This window comes from Triplophysa dalaica, chromosome 19 (assembly GCF_015846415.1).
Source record: "Triplophysa dalaica isolate WHDGS20190420 chromosome 19, ASM1584641v1, whole genome shotgun sequence".
In the NCBI taxonomy this organism is placed as follows: Eukaryota; Metazoa; Chordata; class Actinopteri; order Cypriniformes; family Nemacheilidae; genus Triplophysa; species Triplophysa dalaica.
In genome coordinates this window covers 16,600,153-16,615,164 of record NC_079560.1, presented here as the reverse complement: position 1 = coordinate 16,615,164, position 15,012 = coordinate 16,600,153, and the positions used below count along the sequence as shown (strand labels likewise).

Below are 15,012 nucleotides of genomic sequence, written 5' to 3'. Positions count from 1 at the left end.
ATCTTATTTTATACGCAAGTCTTTGTGAGCAATGAACAGTGTTATAAAAAGAACAGGCAAGAGACTTAAAGAGAGCAATGCATTAAGCATGTGATACTATTTATATCACAGAAGTGAGTGTGACCTAGTAACTCACACGCCTTATGCAACATTTGTGCATGTTTGTGCTCGCATGAATAAGTGTTTGTTCACGGTCTGGGACTCAACATATATAATCCTCTCGGATTCTAAACGCTTCCACCTTGGGAGTCAATTACAAACAGGTAGACATTCTTCACCGGACCTCACACTGTGAGGGGAATATACCAACTGTTGGGATCGGTTCCCAAGGGATCTTGTTTAAAAGCCAAGACTCAACAAAACCTTCAGCAGGCCGACCTTCGAAAGGTTTACAATAAGGCAAAAAGAGTCTGAAAGCATATTTTTAATGCTTTTGTTCAAATTGCATTTAGATGTCAGACTATTTACAATTATGTGTTTACAGGAGTAGTTTAGTGTATGTAGATAAACACATACCACAAATTTAATACCTTCATATATAAAAATTCACAAATTCTGTCCTTCGCTAGATGTTTCTTAAATGGTTGAAATGTGTACTTTTTAAAATGCCAGGTTGGCCTTCCTTGACAAATATAGGCTTTATATTTGAAAAGGTTGTTTTCTGTGCCTATTGTGGACGTGTTTGTTAGAAAACTTCAGTGTTTGTTGCAATTTTATGGTATTATTGCTCTGTTTTATAATCTCTTCATATGAATACACTGATTCATTCTTTGAATATTTGATTTAAGAAGTTCCCACACGAGTGCTTAGCATGTCGAAGTCCAGAGCAGAAAAGAGAACGGGTTCTGCATTTGCACATTTAAAGCCTATACCACAGTGAATGATGCAGTGTACCCCAGACCTTCAACGCTCACACCACCAAACAGTACGTTGCGCTTAAGCAAGATTGAAAATAATTGGTGTAAGCACAAACCAACTGAACAAATCACACTTTTGGAATTCAGCAATAGAGACCGAAAGAATGTCTATCTAAGCTGTTTCGGGACTGCATTTTCACAGATAGAGCAATACAACACGATCTAGAAGTAAAAAAAACGTAATTAGCTTCTTGCAACACAACTGAGTGACATTTTTAATAAGAGAATTTGCAACAAACAAATGCAAGCGTTGTAGCACTTTCCAAGCGCACACGTTCTCGCATGCTTTCCAAGGCGCATTTTTTGAGTGAGTCAGCACAGCTGAAATTGCTGTAGCTGTTCGCCAGTCCCTCTCGAATGGCTTTAAGTTTTAAGGTATTTAAATGGAGACAGAAGCACATTCTCCTTTACAGGCTCCCCTGAGACAACATGTTACAAAAAGTCGAGTGTGCAAAATCTACTACTGATAATAGGCGATTATATCTACTGCTCCCAACACCCTCTCTATGCGGTGTGCACATGATCTCGGGTTAATTCCTTGCGTGCCTTGTGTGCATCTGCTGATGATTTTTCTTAAATCACTAGTAGATAAAGTAGTAGATAAAATGTGGCAACATGTTATATGTCACTGAAGAAATCAGTCATTCTTTAATAAACTTGTCTGCCACATATCAAGTTGTACATTGTGTTTAATACTATTTTATGTTAAAATGTTGTGCAAGTTTTTTTTTATCAAAGGGGTAAGAGCTAGCTGTAATGTACCATGTAATGCACAAAATTAAATGATCATTTCAGGTTGTATGTATAATTCAAAGTATTAACCTTGCTATCATCCGTCTTATATTCTAGCAAAATGCTAGATCCCATTCGAAATTTACCCTAATCTAAGACTTTACGATTAATCTTTTTTTGGAAAAAAAGGTCATTGCCATGAAAATTACACCACAAATATGGGGGGGATGTAGTTTGAGGGACAAAAATCTACAAAGTTCATTGTGTTCCACAAGCTTTGAGTGGATCTCACTTGCTGTTTAAGTTTTCATGTTTTTTTTTAATGTAATAATATTTTTAGGGCGATACACTAAAATCCATAAATAAAAGTACATTAAGAAAAGTTTCCAAGACAGTTTTAGCACAATCTTTATTATACTGTTATGTTTTTACAGATTTTTCACATATTTTTGAAATATGGTCAAAAAACCTTGAATCACAAAGCCAATTTACAAGATTTTTTTTTAAATGATGTGTAGACTATTATGCTATTTAATAATTATTATGTTGATTTTGTGCGAAATAAAATGAAAGGGGCAACACGAGTTGTGTTAAAAAGAATACAACATGTATTTTGACAAAAAAAAAAAAAATAGAGTATTACACTATAGTCCACTATTGTTTAATTCAAAAATATATGTATTTATTTTTGCTACAAAAGATTATTTTGATATCCATTATTGACATCAGCTGAAACTGATTTCAGATCAAACAAGAAAAGAAGGCTTTAAATTATCTTGCCTGTTCTGCCTGCAGTGATTTTTCTTCCATTGTTTGACTGTAGAGCAATTTAGATTGAAATAACTACACATACAGTGGTGTCAAAAGAGCACTGTCATTTCCATTGTCATTATCCCAGTGGTCTTTAATATCATAGCTGTCATTTTAATTCATTAAAGCATTTAATGGCATTCTGACAGCCTGGAGCTCTGGCTAAAGTACTTTACGCTAATGAGATGACTGCGGAGATGTCTTGTATCTTCAACCTGAGGTTTGATAGAGGGTGAAACTCAAAAGTCACTAAGACATGTCTAAATGACCTTCCGATTTTCTACATGCATTTCTAAGAGTTTATACTAGTTTATCAGAGGATACTCTTATGTCAGTGTATGCATATTTGACCCTCTGATCTATGGCAGGACATTAGCAGGACATTACTTGTATGACCTAAACCCTGTTAGTTTCTCATACTGTGTGATGAAGTTTCTCTTTTACACTTCAACACAGAGACTGACAAATGTGTAGAGTGAAGCTCATATATGGCTGACCTGAAGAAGATGTAATTCTTTGTCAATTAGCCTTTAAACTGCAAATGTTACACTGTTTAAGCTATTATCAAAATGTGAATGCTCTCATTCATTCATTTACTTCAAAGAAGTAAAATGTCAGTTAGGGCTGTCACGATATCACATGTTCACTACCTAATTATTGTGCCCAAATGGTTATTTGGTCAATGAATCACACTTAAATTAAAAGTGTATGAAGGCAGAGAGAGAGAGATAGTTTGCATCCATTGTAACAGGTATGCCGAAATGTTTAATGGGTGCATTTTGGTCATACGTATGACAGATGATGATGAAAAATTCAAAAACTGTGATATTCTAAATGAACATTGACAATTAACAAACATAGATACCATCTTGAGCAAGTGTATTATTTGAAGTCTGTTACTTAAGTTGCAGCAGTCTTTTTTTGGTTTCTCTATTGGAGATTTCTCTCCAGAACATTGAGCACAACAACAATGGATAGTCCAGGTAAGTGACTTGAAACATAAGCAGCAAACTAGTCCTATAAGACAAAATAAGCTTGTACAGTGCGTCCAGAACAGATGTAATCTACTCTTTCTATTGGGCTTCTACTTGTGCACTCGTTGCAGTGTTTTGTACAAGAGGAAGACCATATAGATTTTTGGGAGACTGTTGAAAACAAACAGAATCAGTGGAATTTAGTATGGCTGGTTAAAGCATCACTTACAGTTTTTTAATTAATTTGCCATAAGATATTACTAATAAGTTACACTTTTCTGAGTATAATAATATTACTTGTAAATAAATGTAAATGTACTTGTGTTGCTGTCCGTGGTGCTGAACCAGTGAGAGTGTTACTGTGTTGCTGTCCGTGGTGCTGAACCGTATACCTTAAGTCATATAAAGCAGCTCTTTGTTCCAAATGAAAGGATAGTAAACTCAGTGTGTATCCGTTAGGTCTGTTTAATATAAGGGGTGTACCTCTGTTGTGACAAACAGAGAAGCACAACGTATTAATATTCTCTACTAGGACAGCTCATTGAAATTCTATACACTGAACATGCTGCCTTGACCATTGCCAAGCACACATCGAAATCCACTACACATCACACCCAGTAAACATATGATGTAAAGTCAAGGGGCTGTTACTGATACAGCATGTAATGCCTTGTTAAACCAATCTTGTAAAGCACAGCTGAACTAACGTAGATACTGCTGACGTCTGACTATCCCTGTCCTTCACGTCCACGTCCCTCACGTTTCAGTGGGGACTATCAGGCGCAAGAGAGAGGGCACGTTGCCCCATTTAAGAAGTCAACTGGGGGTTGAGGATGCCCACATCACTATCGGGGCCCTCCTGTTCAGGAGATGCAACAGAGACGCCCTCAGTTCCTTTAAATGTGCCATCGAAACGCCACTGCTCTGCATCACTGCTCGCAGCGTTGCCTAGCAACTAGACAAGACACATAGATGCCTGCATCCCTCATGTAAAAAATAAATGGGGAAAATTCACACTGCTTTTGCGTTTGTGTGTTGTACACTAATCTTTTTATGAATTCGTTTGATGGAAAATCACCTAAATCCATACACGTGTCATGATATTGTGACCCACATGTTGCCATGTGCAAAGGATTCCACTAAATGGTTCCTTATACATCATTATTTATGAGCAATTCGTATTTTCAAGGTGAGCTGAGCTGAAATATGTGACAAAGCGCAAGAAATGCATGAAAATGCACTGGGATACTCTCGCAGCATCTTAATAGGTTGCAACGCGCGAGCCGACAAGTACAGACATCATTCCTCCGCGAGACAAGCGCGTGGACAGACTGCCTTTCCTCTTTAGTTCGCTTTCGCTTTTATTTTTTAAACAAACACCGGCGTTTTATTCCGCACATTACGAAAGGACCATGTCCTTTTCTGTTCTTTTGAAATCCAAGCGCGCAAATCGGAGATTTCCGTTCCAGTCTTGATTATTTTCTCGGTTCCTGGAGGTGTTTTTTGCAATAGAAGTGTGTCATCATTTGTGCATTTGTTTCTCTCGTGAACAAGAGCAGGAACATGCTCGGGGATTCAGGGAAGAGATAAGGAAGAGAAACCTCGGACATTTTCGACCATTTTATCGTGGTTCATGTATATATATATCGCAGGGTTTTGGACAGTTACCCACATTTGGCTCTGCGTTTTTTCCCTTCATCTTTTTTATAAGGTTGTACTATAGACTACAAGCTCTGACGTCTGCATCAGATATTCTCTGCTGCATTTCTTTAAATGTGCATTTATTCCCCTCAGTGACTTTGAGAGGAAAAAGCAGTGGGGGATGCAGATTTCCTTTGGCTTTTTTTCACCTCGCACCCCCAACCTTTACAGCTGAGGGGGGAAATAAGTGAAAATATCATACACCGTGGAGCATCCCCCCTCTTTGAAGGAGCATCACTGGAGCCATGGCTGGTCCACAGCTTTGGACCTGGAAGCTGCGACGACAGGTGTAGAAGAAGACTGATTTCCTTTCATTTTTTTCTTTTCATTTTTTTCGTTTTCTTTGTTTTGGGGCTTTTCTCCATGGTTTGGCTCAAGAAGACTTTCCAGCACTTTTGCAGAAGTACTGTCGAAGCTGAGAGAGATGTCTGATCTTCTGGTGTTGATCGAGGGGGTCTCTGACCTGCACGGATTTCCATAGCTGAAGAAAAAACAGCTTGGACCCATTAAAGATCTTTCAGAATCATCTGTTTTTTATTTGCTGGGCCATCACACATGTGTACATCGGTGGTTTGATCTCAGTCATTCATTTGGCCTTTTTTTCTCCCTTTTGTTGGATTTTTTTCATTATTGTTTTTGTACATATCTGTTTGGACCAAAGGCGGTTGGATTACAGAAAGTGAATAAACGGATTTGTGGAAATGTTGGGTCCTCAAGAAGACAAATTATGTGGAATTGTTTCTGCTCTGGCAGCTTTGTCCTTTGTCTGCTTTGTACAAAGGTAAGATGAATTCAAAATTATGACCATTCAATCAAATAAATGACTTCACATTTTGGCCACATCCAAAACGATACGTCAGACGATTCACTGATGGGGAAATGGAGACGTGATGTTTTCGTTCCTATGCCACTTTTTACCTCAATTTGAGGTTTGTGTGTCTGTAAGAGAGAGAGGGAGAGAGAAAGAGAGCGCGCGTTCCCGCATATGTGTGAGAAACATGCTCTCAATTCGCTGTGAAGCGCGTTAATTAATAGACCAAAACCAACAGCATCATTTTCTTAATACTGGTTACCCGCATGGCCTTTGACAGTGACATCTCACTAAATCAAAAACAGTTCATGAGACAGCTATGAATATCACACATGCAATATGTTGTAGCTGCCCTTATGCAAATGTTTTGTTTTTATTTTATTGCAATAGTTTATTGAGTGAAATATACTGATATGCAATTGATCAGTGCATTTCCTCTGATCCACCCCCACCGTTGCCACCTTGTCGCTGGCATTAGAAGAGATCCATCATCTCTCAGCCAATAAAAATAAAAACGACGACGCCTATCAGTCAATAATAGTTAATGACATGTGTTCAGTTGTGATCGTTGAGATGCGAAGCGGGTTTAAAGCCACGAAGGCCGACATTCAACAATACGCACGTAATCTTTTCTCCATCTCAATACTTGGGATGTGAAACACCTGTAATCCTCTGCCAAATAACAACAAGCATAATTAGATGTTCTTCTTTACAGATTTTACGCATTGCACGTCCGATTTAAAGGATTTTTACATTTAAATTGTATTATAACACTTTAATCGGTCAGCGATGGCCTAATACACAACGTCTTCCATTTTGACGTTTTACTATATTAATTTCGGTTCAGTGCGCATGGCTGAGATATGCAAAGTGGATCGTTTTTGTTATCTAGACGTATCCACATTGTACTTGATTTGCAAATTCAGTAGTCAAAACAACTTGCTATGCAGAGCAAAAATGTATGAATAGAGATTGGGTTAAACTAGAAAATATGATATCGGGTTATGCGTTTTCTCACATTGATATTATCTAAATCCTTCATTTTGCTGGGACTAACAACATGATGTGTCAACAAGCTATCTGTTTAAAACCCAAAGTAGGACTTTTACAGACCCCCTGGTTCTATGTTGTTAAAATAAAATAAACCCATCAAAAGTTCCATGTTGAACTGACCACCACCTGTTTGTTCAACAGGTTGTCGCAACCTTAATGTTTTTCATATTATGATGTTTTTGTCTGCTCCAATGAAATACCAATTGTATTTGTGAATATGTATTAAATGGTTATCTTTGAGTGTAATTGGGAATACACTGCACAAGAATAAATTCACATCTTGTAGCTTTGTTTGAATTGTATTTTTACAGTGTAGTTAGCTATACAGATAAATCTCTCGAAGGCATTTGAGCCAAGCATACAAGGGAAGCTGTATACAAAAAAGTCCCAGTTTGAAATAAAAACAAGTAGATCGCAATGTTATACTTAATAAGCAAAGAAATATGACTCAGGAATGCATCTAAATGATGTGCTTTTCAAACACGATGTGTTCTCAATTCTCTCTCCTTTAGCACCTCCACCGGAAGTACCGGAATATCTGTGGCCAAGACGACAGTGGACAAATTGCTCAAGGGGTATGACATTCGTCTGCGGCCTGACTTTGGAGGTACACTTGAACCTTTGCTAAAAATGTATTGATGTTATAGCCACAAATGGTTATTTCTAATTTAGTGCATACTGGATGCTTACTGGCTGGTGCAGGCTAACGTCTCTATTTGTGTGGAAATGTTTTTGAACTTGGAGGAGCTTTTGAAATGTTGGTGCTTGTTACGCATGATGGGATGTGATTTAGAAATTGTTGGAAGACTCATGGTGACTGTGAGAGCATCAAACAAACAGTTATTGTGTGACGAAACAGCATTTGCTGATTTGCTTTGTGCGTCCTTTTCTATAAAAAGTTGTGTTTGCACAAAGGCTGAGCACACGGTTTTAGGTTGCAGCTTGCGGTCCTTATTTTTCGCACACGCTCACATTGTTGAAGGACACAAAGTTGTTCGAAAATCCACAGGTAGCTTTGTCCGGGTGTCCGACTATTCATCACAAGCCTTCTGTTTGTCCCCTGATATTGCAAAAAGACGATAAATTTGCAACAGAATGTACTTTACAATTTAGCCATTCAGCACCCCTTCAGCAAATTACTGTGTATTTCACCACACAAGCGAGTCTATTGTGAACTGTGCTAGACACAGCAAAATCAAACCCTATAAAGACCTAAACAAGTGTATCCGTCTATATTTAAGTTTATGCATTTAGTGGACTGCTCTCTCGAAAGCTCTTTCTTTAAAGTTTTTCCAGCTTTTTGTGTTCTCAGTACGGATGTTCCCTGGGAATTAAACCCAAAACCCTCGCTCACTCGCTTACTTGATTCATTTGTAGCCTCCGTCTATCTATTCATTCTATTTTTTCCACCGCTCACCCATTATTCATATCCATTTGACAGTGTGCCACTATTCAAATATCACAAATGCATTATTCATGTAAATATATATATATACATATATGTGCTATTTTCGCAATATATGTATCTATGATATTTTCCCTACAGCAAGCTATTCATTGCATAGTTTTTTGTTGAGAATTTTGTTGGTACACAGTTTGAGTTTGCCTCCACTTTGCAGCATTTTAGGAGACACATGCAAGATCATTAGCGTAGTGATGATAGCGACGGCCCCTCCACAGAGAACTGACGTGAGGTCAGTTCTACTTATAGCGGAAACAGCATCCGCTCTGGTGCGGCCCGGGGAACTGTAGTCTATCACATCCTGATAATTCCATCATTAGTCAGAGTCTAACTCTCCTGACACAACTGCTGACCAGCTTCAGGAGCGCCGTGCATTTTAATTGGACCAGGACCACAGCTAAGCCAGCCAGCAAGAGAGGGAAGGAAGGCAGGGAAAAAGAGAGTGATGCAAAGAATGAAAACAGGCCAGTTAGGGGGTCGGGAAACCAGGCCGTGCTTAAAGAGTTCCATCTCTTTGGCCGGCTAGAGGGATGGCCGCGGGGTTCGGTCGCGTTTTATTTGTGTATGTGTGTGTGCGTGCACTCCTAACGTCACACCACGCACATGAAGGCAAAGCCTGCTTACGCATGGAAGCATACATGCTTTAACACACGCAGACTCCCGGATGGTGCCAATCCCAACGTCATTTCTTCTTCAGATCTCTGCAACGGGCCTCAGCTGCAAACCGCAAGAGGAAAACACCGTTTTTTATGTTGCTTGCATTTGTACGTCATATTTAGACTCTGTATTATTAAACTTGTAAGCCTTGTCGACATTCGGAAAGTAAAACAGATAATTTTCTCGAAGAAAAAAGCCAAAATTCTCACAAATGTCTCCATTAGACAAACAGAGGGGAGATCGTAACAATGTCACAAACTGAGCTCAGATTTGCCAAGTCTGCAATCAAAAGTCAAGTGATAGATCTCGATATAAAGTCAAACATTTCACATCAAATGTATCCAAATACAGATTATTTTACCTCCACAATCAACTCTAAGTGTATTTTAACAATTATTTGAATCCTTTTTATTTCTCCATATCAGCTTCGGGATAAACATCTGAGACTTGTTGATGCCTGATATTTAAATCGATGTTTAAATAAAACACAACTGACAGCTCCATAAAATCTCCCGAGCTATGAAAGATTTTTCTCTGAGAAGTCACAGATCTTGTTTATCATATTTTAAAGGATTCTTTTTCTATGTAAATAAACCGCAATAATAGACCAGCATGAAATAAGGTAAATTTGTGGAAATGCATGTAGACTGTAATCATACCATCCAAAGTTCTGATAATTATACAGTCATTTCTAAAACAAAATGAATTATGCATTGCCGGTCTTATAATATTAACACATAATATAATATTGATTATAAATATTTAGCACATCCATAGAAAATTCCATGTTTTTCCCCAAAATTTGAAACACTTCTAAAACAAGATTTTTGTGATCTTGCTGTTTCATAAGTCTCTTTCGGTTTTGTTTGGTACACATGGTTTATGAACGTATGTGTGCAAATGTGTATCAGTCCATAGATTTCACTGTGAGCGGAGCCACACAGAATGATGCAGTTATAGAAACAAACAAACAAACAAAACAACTCCCAGACAGAATAACATGTGTCTATACTATAACCACTAACATTATAATGGAAATAGCCTTCTGCACTGGAAACGTCTTTACTGAATATTGAATACAAATGTGTATCCTTCATTGAAGTTGATATGATATATACAGTACATACCGTAGCTAAGCTATTTCACTGTCGCTATGTGCATTGAACATGCATTACCTTATAACTGACTAGTCTTTGTTTGTGAACGTTGCTCCGTTGACTCTTCCAGTGTAGACAGACTCTAGTGGCGCAACGCAATGCATCATCGGTTGCGTCCGGTGTGGACAGGCTTTAAAGTGTGCGGCAACGTCAGTGTGCTAAGCAAATTCCTCAGATTCAAGCCTTAGTTGCACCTATTACTGTTCATTGTTTTCTCAGCAGATGGATGAGTCACTTTTTGTGTCATAGGTTATTTGCTTTGGCTCCTGCTTTCAACAAATAGCCCGTAGATGTGGTGCTTTGTCTGAGAAAGCAACCTGCATAAAACCACCGGAGGGGAAACGACATGCAAAATAGCGATATATCCGCATATCTCTGAGTGAGAAATATACTAGCGGTCTAAAACACAGGGTTCACATTTGGCGAACTTTGTCACACTTGTGAGTTTTAAACTCACTTTAAATTTTTCATGTGACAAAAAGTTTGACTGTCAACGGAACATCGAAAGATTTGAGCTCAATTCTGGATGCTTGTAAGGCAGCGTCTTAAACAAAACAGAAGCTTTGAGTGAATGATGTGGAACATCTACATAGGCAGCAATTCTGGGCAGACACAAATAGCGCTGCTCGAAGCGTGTGGTAAATTTGACTCATTCTGAAATTGATGCTGAAGGAGTCTGACGTTTGCATTTTACTAAAGTAATGACGCAGTGCTTTAAGGAGCATGAAAATATTGGGCAACACAGTCCATTTCTAAGGAGATCGAACAATGAAATAAACATTTCTGACGGAAACGTTAATACATTTTTAATCAAGGTAACCCCCTCGAATTGTCCTCCATTCTAGATTTCCTCCGTCCTCCGTCCTCCACCCTTTGAAAATCAAGGAAGTTTCATCATGACTTTAGTATGTTAAGGTTTGGTGACTTGTACATGCATGTAAACCTCATTTAATATGAGCTTCATTGTCTGTATGCATCAACATGCATTTAAACTCCATTTTAGTTGCTTAAGCACTTGACATAGTAGCCCGCAATGCACTTAAGGGCTCATTTCATCCGCATCCAAAGCATTTAACCATTATGCAGGTGAATTGTCCTAGCTAAAAGGGTACATGTAAGAACAGTCTGCGCCCATTTTTAAGTTGCGGATGTGAGACCGTAACGGAGAATGGTATATTAAATTCCACCAACCTGAAAGTTAAGCCACTCGTATAACCTGCTAAACTGTCCCCGATTCCCTACGGAAAAGTGACAATGGAAAATGATGTAAATGAAGCAGAATTCCCCATTGTCTTAAGGAGGAAGACACTGAATTAATTACAGCCAGTGCTGGCCTTATTTATAACCTCAATAATCAGGGCAGCCTGTGAAGGTCTCTGAGGACCTTGAATTTATGAGATTGCTGTTTCTCATTTCGAGTCATCCTATCTAACAAAAGATACCTCCATGGGCCCTGGTCCGGCTGTGTCGCCGGGGCCCATTTATGTGCTGCCCATAAAAAACATGCTGAAAGTTTAATCAACAGAATGGAACATGGATGCAGTTGCCTAGATACGCAACATGTCACACCCGAGGCCATAAATCAACTTCAGGGCCTTATTCTCTTTCACAATTTTCCATGTCTCTTTTTTTTTAAACAATAGCTGCAATTATTATTATCATTTTTATAGATAAAATTTACATTGTGGGAAAAAAACAATTACTCATGCCTAAAAACTGATTACATCTTACTTTTGAGTCCTGCACTAATAATCTGAAAATGAACAGTGTTGGGGAAGCTACTTTGAAACTGTGAACTGCTCAAAATTTTTGTTTAAAAATTATAAATCGTAATAAAACAAAAGTGAACTATACAATCAAGCTACTCTTTGAAAAGATGCTTTGGCACAATGTATTTCTAAATATGTGAATATATTTCATCAGAGCTCTATTTTTTCTCTTAAACCGTTCTTTAAAGTCTTCATTTACTCACACCCACGTGGTTCCAAATCCGTATAAGAATCTTTGTTGTGATGAACACAGAGAAAGAAATTGGGAAGAATGCTTGTAACCAAACAGTTCTTGATCACCATTGATTATTATATTAGGAAAAATTGCTTTATAAATTTCTTTGTTCCGTCGAACACAAAAGAAGATATTTTGAAGAACGTAGGAAAGCAAACAGTCATGGGGCACTTTTGACTATTATGGTAGTCAATGGGGTCCAAGAACTGTTTGTTTACAAGCATTCGTCCAAATATTTTTCTCTGTGTTCATCAGAACAAATAAAATTATGCAGATTTGGAAGTTGAGTAAATTATGACATAATAAAAAATTTGGGGGGAACTGTCTCTTTAATAAATATAAATCTAACAAATTTGCGAAAAAAAAACGTAATATTTAACACAGTAATATTTGTAACTGATCAAAAACATTTTATTAAACACCCGCATTTACATAACTAAGTATAAAAAACTAAACTTCTGTATATTGATTAAATCAGTAAATTATTTTTTTATGTTTATTAACAGAAACAATCTAGATTATTTTTTCCAATAAGAGCCAATAAAAAAAGTCTACGTCTCTTTTATTGGCTGTTACCTAAGTCAACTTGTAACATAAACATTGCTCTATTCTAAGCATCGCTTCGCTCAAATATGTAGTGTTACTAATTCTGATTTGTTACTCTTCAATGCTGATTAATAATAATACAAATCCTGTTTCTCGGTTTCCTTTTTTTATATCTCTGAGTGATGAGACAGATTTGGTGTAAATTTGTAAAGTTGTGAGTAATTGTTTTTTTTCTGCAATGTGAGGACACACATCACAACCGTCTGGCAGTACAATGAGTTGATAGATTCAAGAGCATGAGTTCAGCACACAAGCACACTTAAATACACACTAAACTGGGCAAATGTAATCACACGCACACACACGCTTCTACGCACACACACTCAAATACACACTAACCTGAGCAAAATGAAATCATGCCCAGACATACACACACACACACACACACAAATATATTGTGCTAATTTAACACAGTCACATTCATTCTCACAGAAACACGGCAACACACAGAATGTACCTGACTTTTCAAAGTCAGCACACACAGCACATGATTCCTGGCACTCCTGCAGACAGACACACACCCACACACAGGGCATTCTGACAAAACAAGCTCCCGCCTATCTGTTGGCATCAGAGGATGGTTGCTATCACAGCTACTGTATCAAAGTCACCCGTGTTTCTCTCTGAGACATTGTGAATGCTAATAACTCTTCTACAAATATAAACAAAGAGTAAAGGTTTAGTTAGTCCATTTAAAATTACACACAATTTTATCTGTTGCTAGACTAACCCCTTTCACTTAAAGTCACATTGAAATTGAAAATGACAGTGCCTATTTTTTCATGAAATATTGCAGCGTTTATTGTAAATAGTTTATCAATGTGGGTCATTCTCTTTATAGAATTTCTGTGCCCTCATAATCTTTAGTTAAAATCAGAAAATGCACTTCCTTCCTGTAATGACTATCTATGTAAGTTTGACGGCTTGGGCGGAGCATCCGAAAACTCCTCCCCTTCAACCGTCAGTCAGCTGCCAGTTCCATTTCAAAATGCATCAGCTGTTTCTATACTGTACCTCCAACCAAGTCGCAGAGAAAGATGAAAGCCACGCCCACTATTTTTCTAATTAGAAATTCCCTTTCACTCGGAAATGCGTCAAAAGAAGTAAAGACTATCGCAACTTCCGGTTCACAGGGCCTTTAAACTAAAGATGCACCGATATAGCACCGATATATTGGCCAATAAACTATATCGGTCGGTAAAATCATTTTTGAAACTATCGTGAAAACAGCCAATGATCAGGCCGTTATATCTTGTCAATCAACAGAGAACAGAAAATGCAATAAATTGTGCCCTTTGTATAGAAAATGTTAAGAAACATCACCAGTTTGATTTTCAATATTAAAAGTCCATATATAAATTAGTAACATTCAGAAAGTTAAAAGAAATTAATTTAATTGGCAAAATTTGGCTACCGTATCGGTAGAGAAATGTACTATCGTTGCATCTCTAATTGAAACCCAACTTACTGCTGATCTGAGAACAACTTAGTTTCGACTCCCCAATAATAATGACAAACGGCTTTTAAAATGTTTCCCAGTTCAACCTTTACTTACACCCTCCACCCATTTCAGATTAAAGGTACTTACACTACGATATATCCTCTCAATAAAGCCTCAAATCAAAAAGAGGGGTGTTCTGCTAGGGGTGTCCACAGAAGGGCCCTGAAGGATTAGGCCTGCAGTCTAGTAGAAAGACCATTGAAATGAAACTGTGAACTGAAGGCAGCTAATTACATTATCTTTGAGAAGCTCACCATTTTACCCAAGATGTAAGTGCCCCCCATGGACTGCAGGATATCTAATAAAAAGCAGTGGCCTGTAAATTGTAGCAGTAAGTGTTTTGCCTGTGCTGGGTTATCGGCGTCTCCTTCAACTCTAGTACTGTGGGCAATGTTTTAAAAGCTTTGTTACATCGACACCGAGCAAATTAGGTTTGAATTTGAGGAAAAGTAATGGAAACGGCTGGACCACACTGTAAGCGTGTAATAGACTTGTAATAAGTGATGGGAAAACATGTATAAGACATTTGTGCAGCGGATTTCGTTTTTGTGCAACTTTATACAGAAATGTTATCATAGTGTAGAACAAATAAAATAATGAAAAGGCAATTGGACAGTATTTCAATGA

General features: G+C 37.8%; 1 protein-coding gene across 1 annotated transcript in view; it reads left to right on the top strand.

Moving 5' to 3' along the window:
* Positions 1-5,560: 5,560 nt before the first annotated feature.
* Positions 5,561-15,012, top strand: part of gabrb4 (gamma-aminobutyric acid type A receptor subunit beta4) — a 46,469-nt gene continuing 37,017 nt past the window's right edge. The window contains exons 1-2 of the mRNA XM_056731655.1: positions 5,561-5,915; positions 7,511-7,605. Of these exons, the coding sequence (XP_056587633.1) occupies positions 5,836-5,915; positions 7,511-7,605 (175 nt within the window). The 5' untranslated portion in view covers positions 5,561-5,835. The remainder of the gene's footprint in view (positions 5,916-7,510; positions 7,606-15,012) is intronic.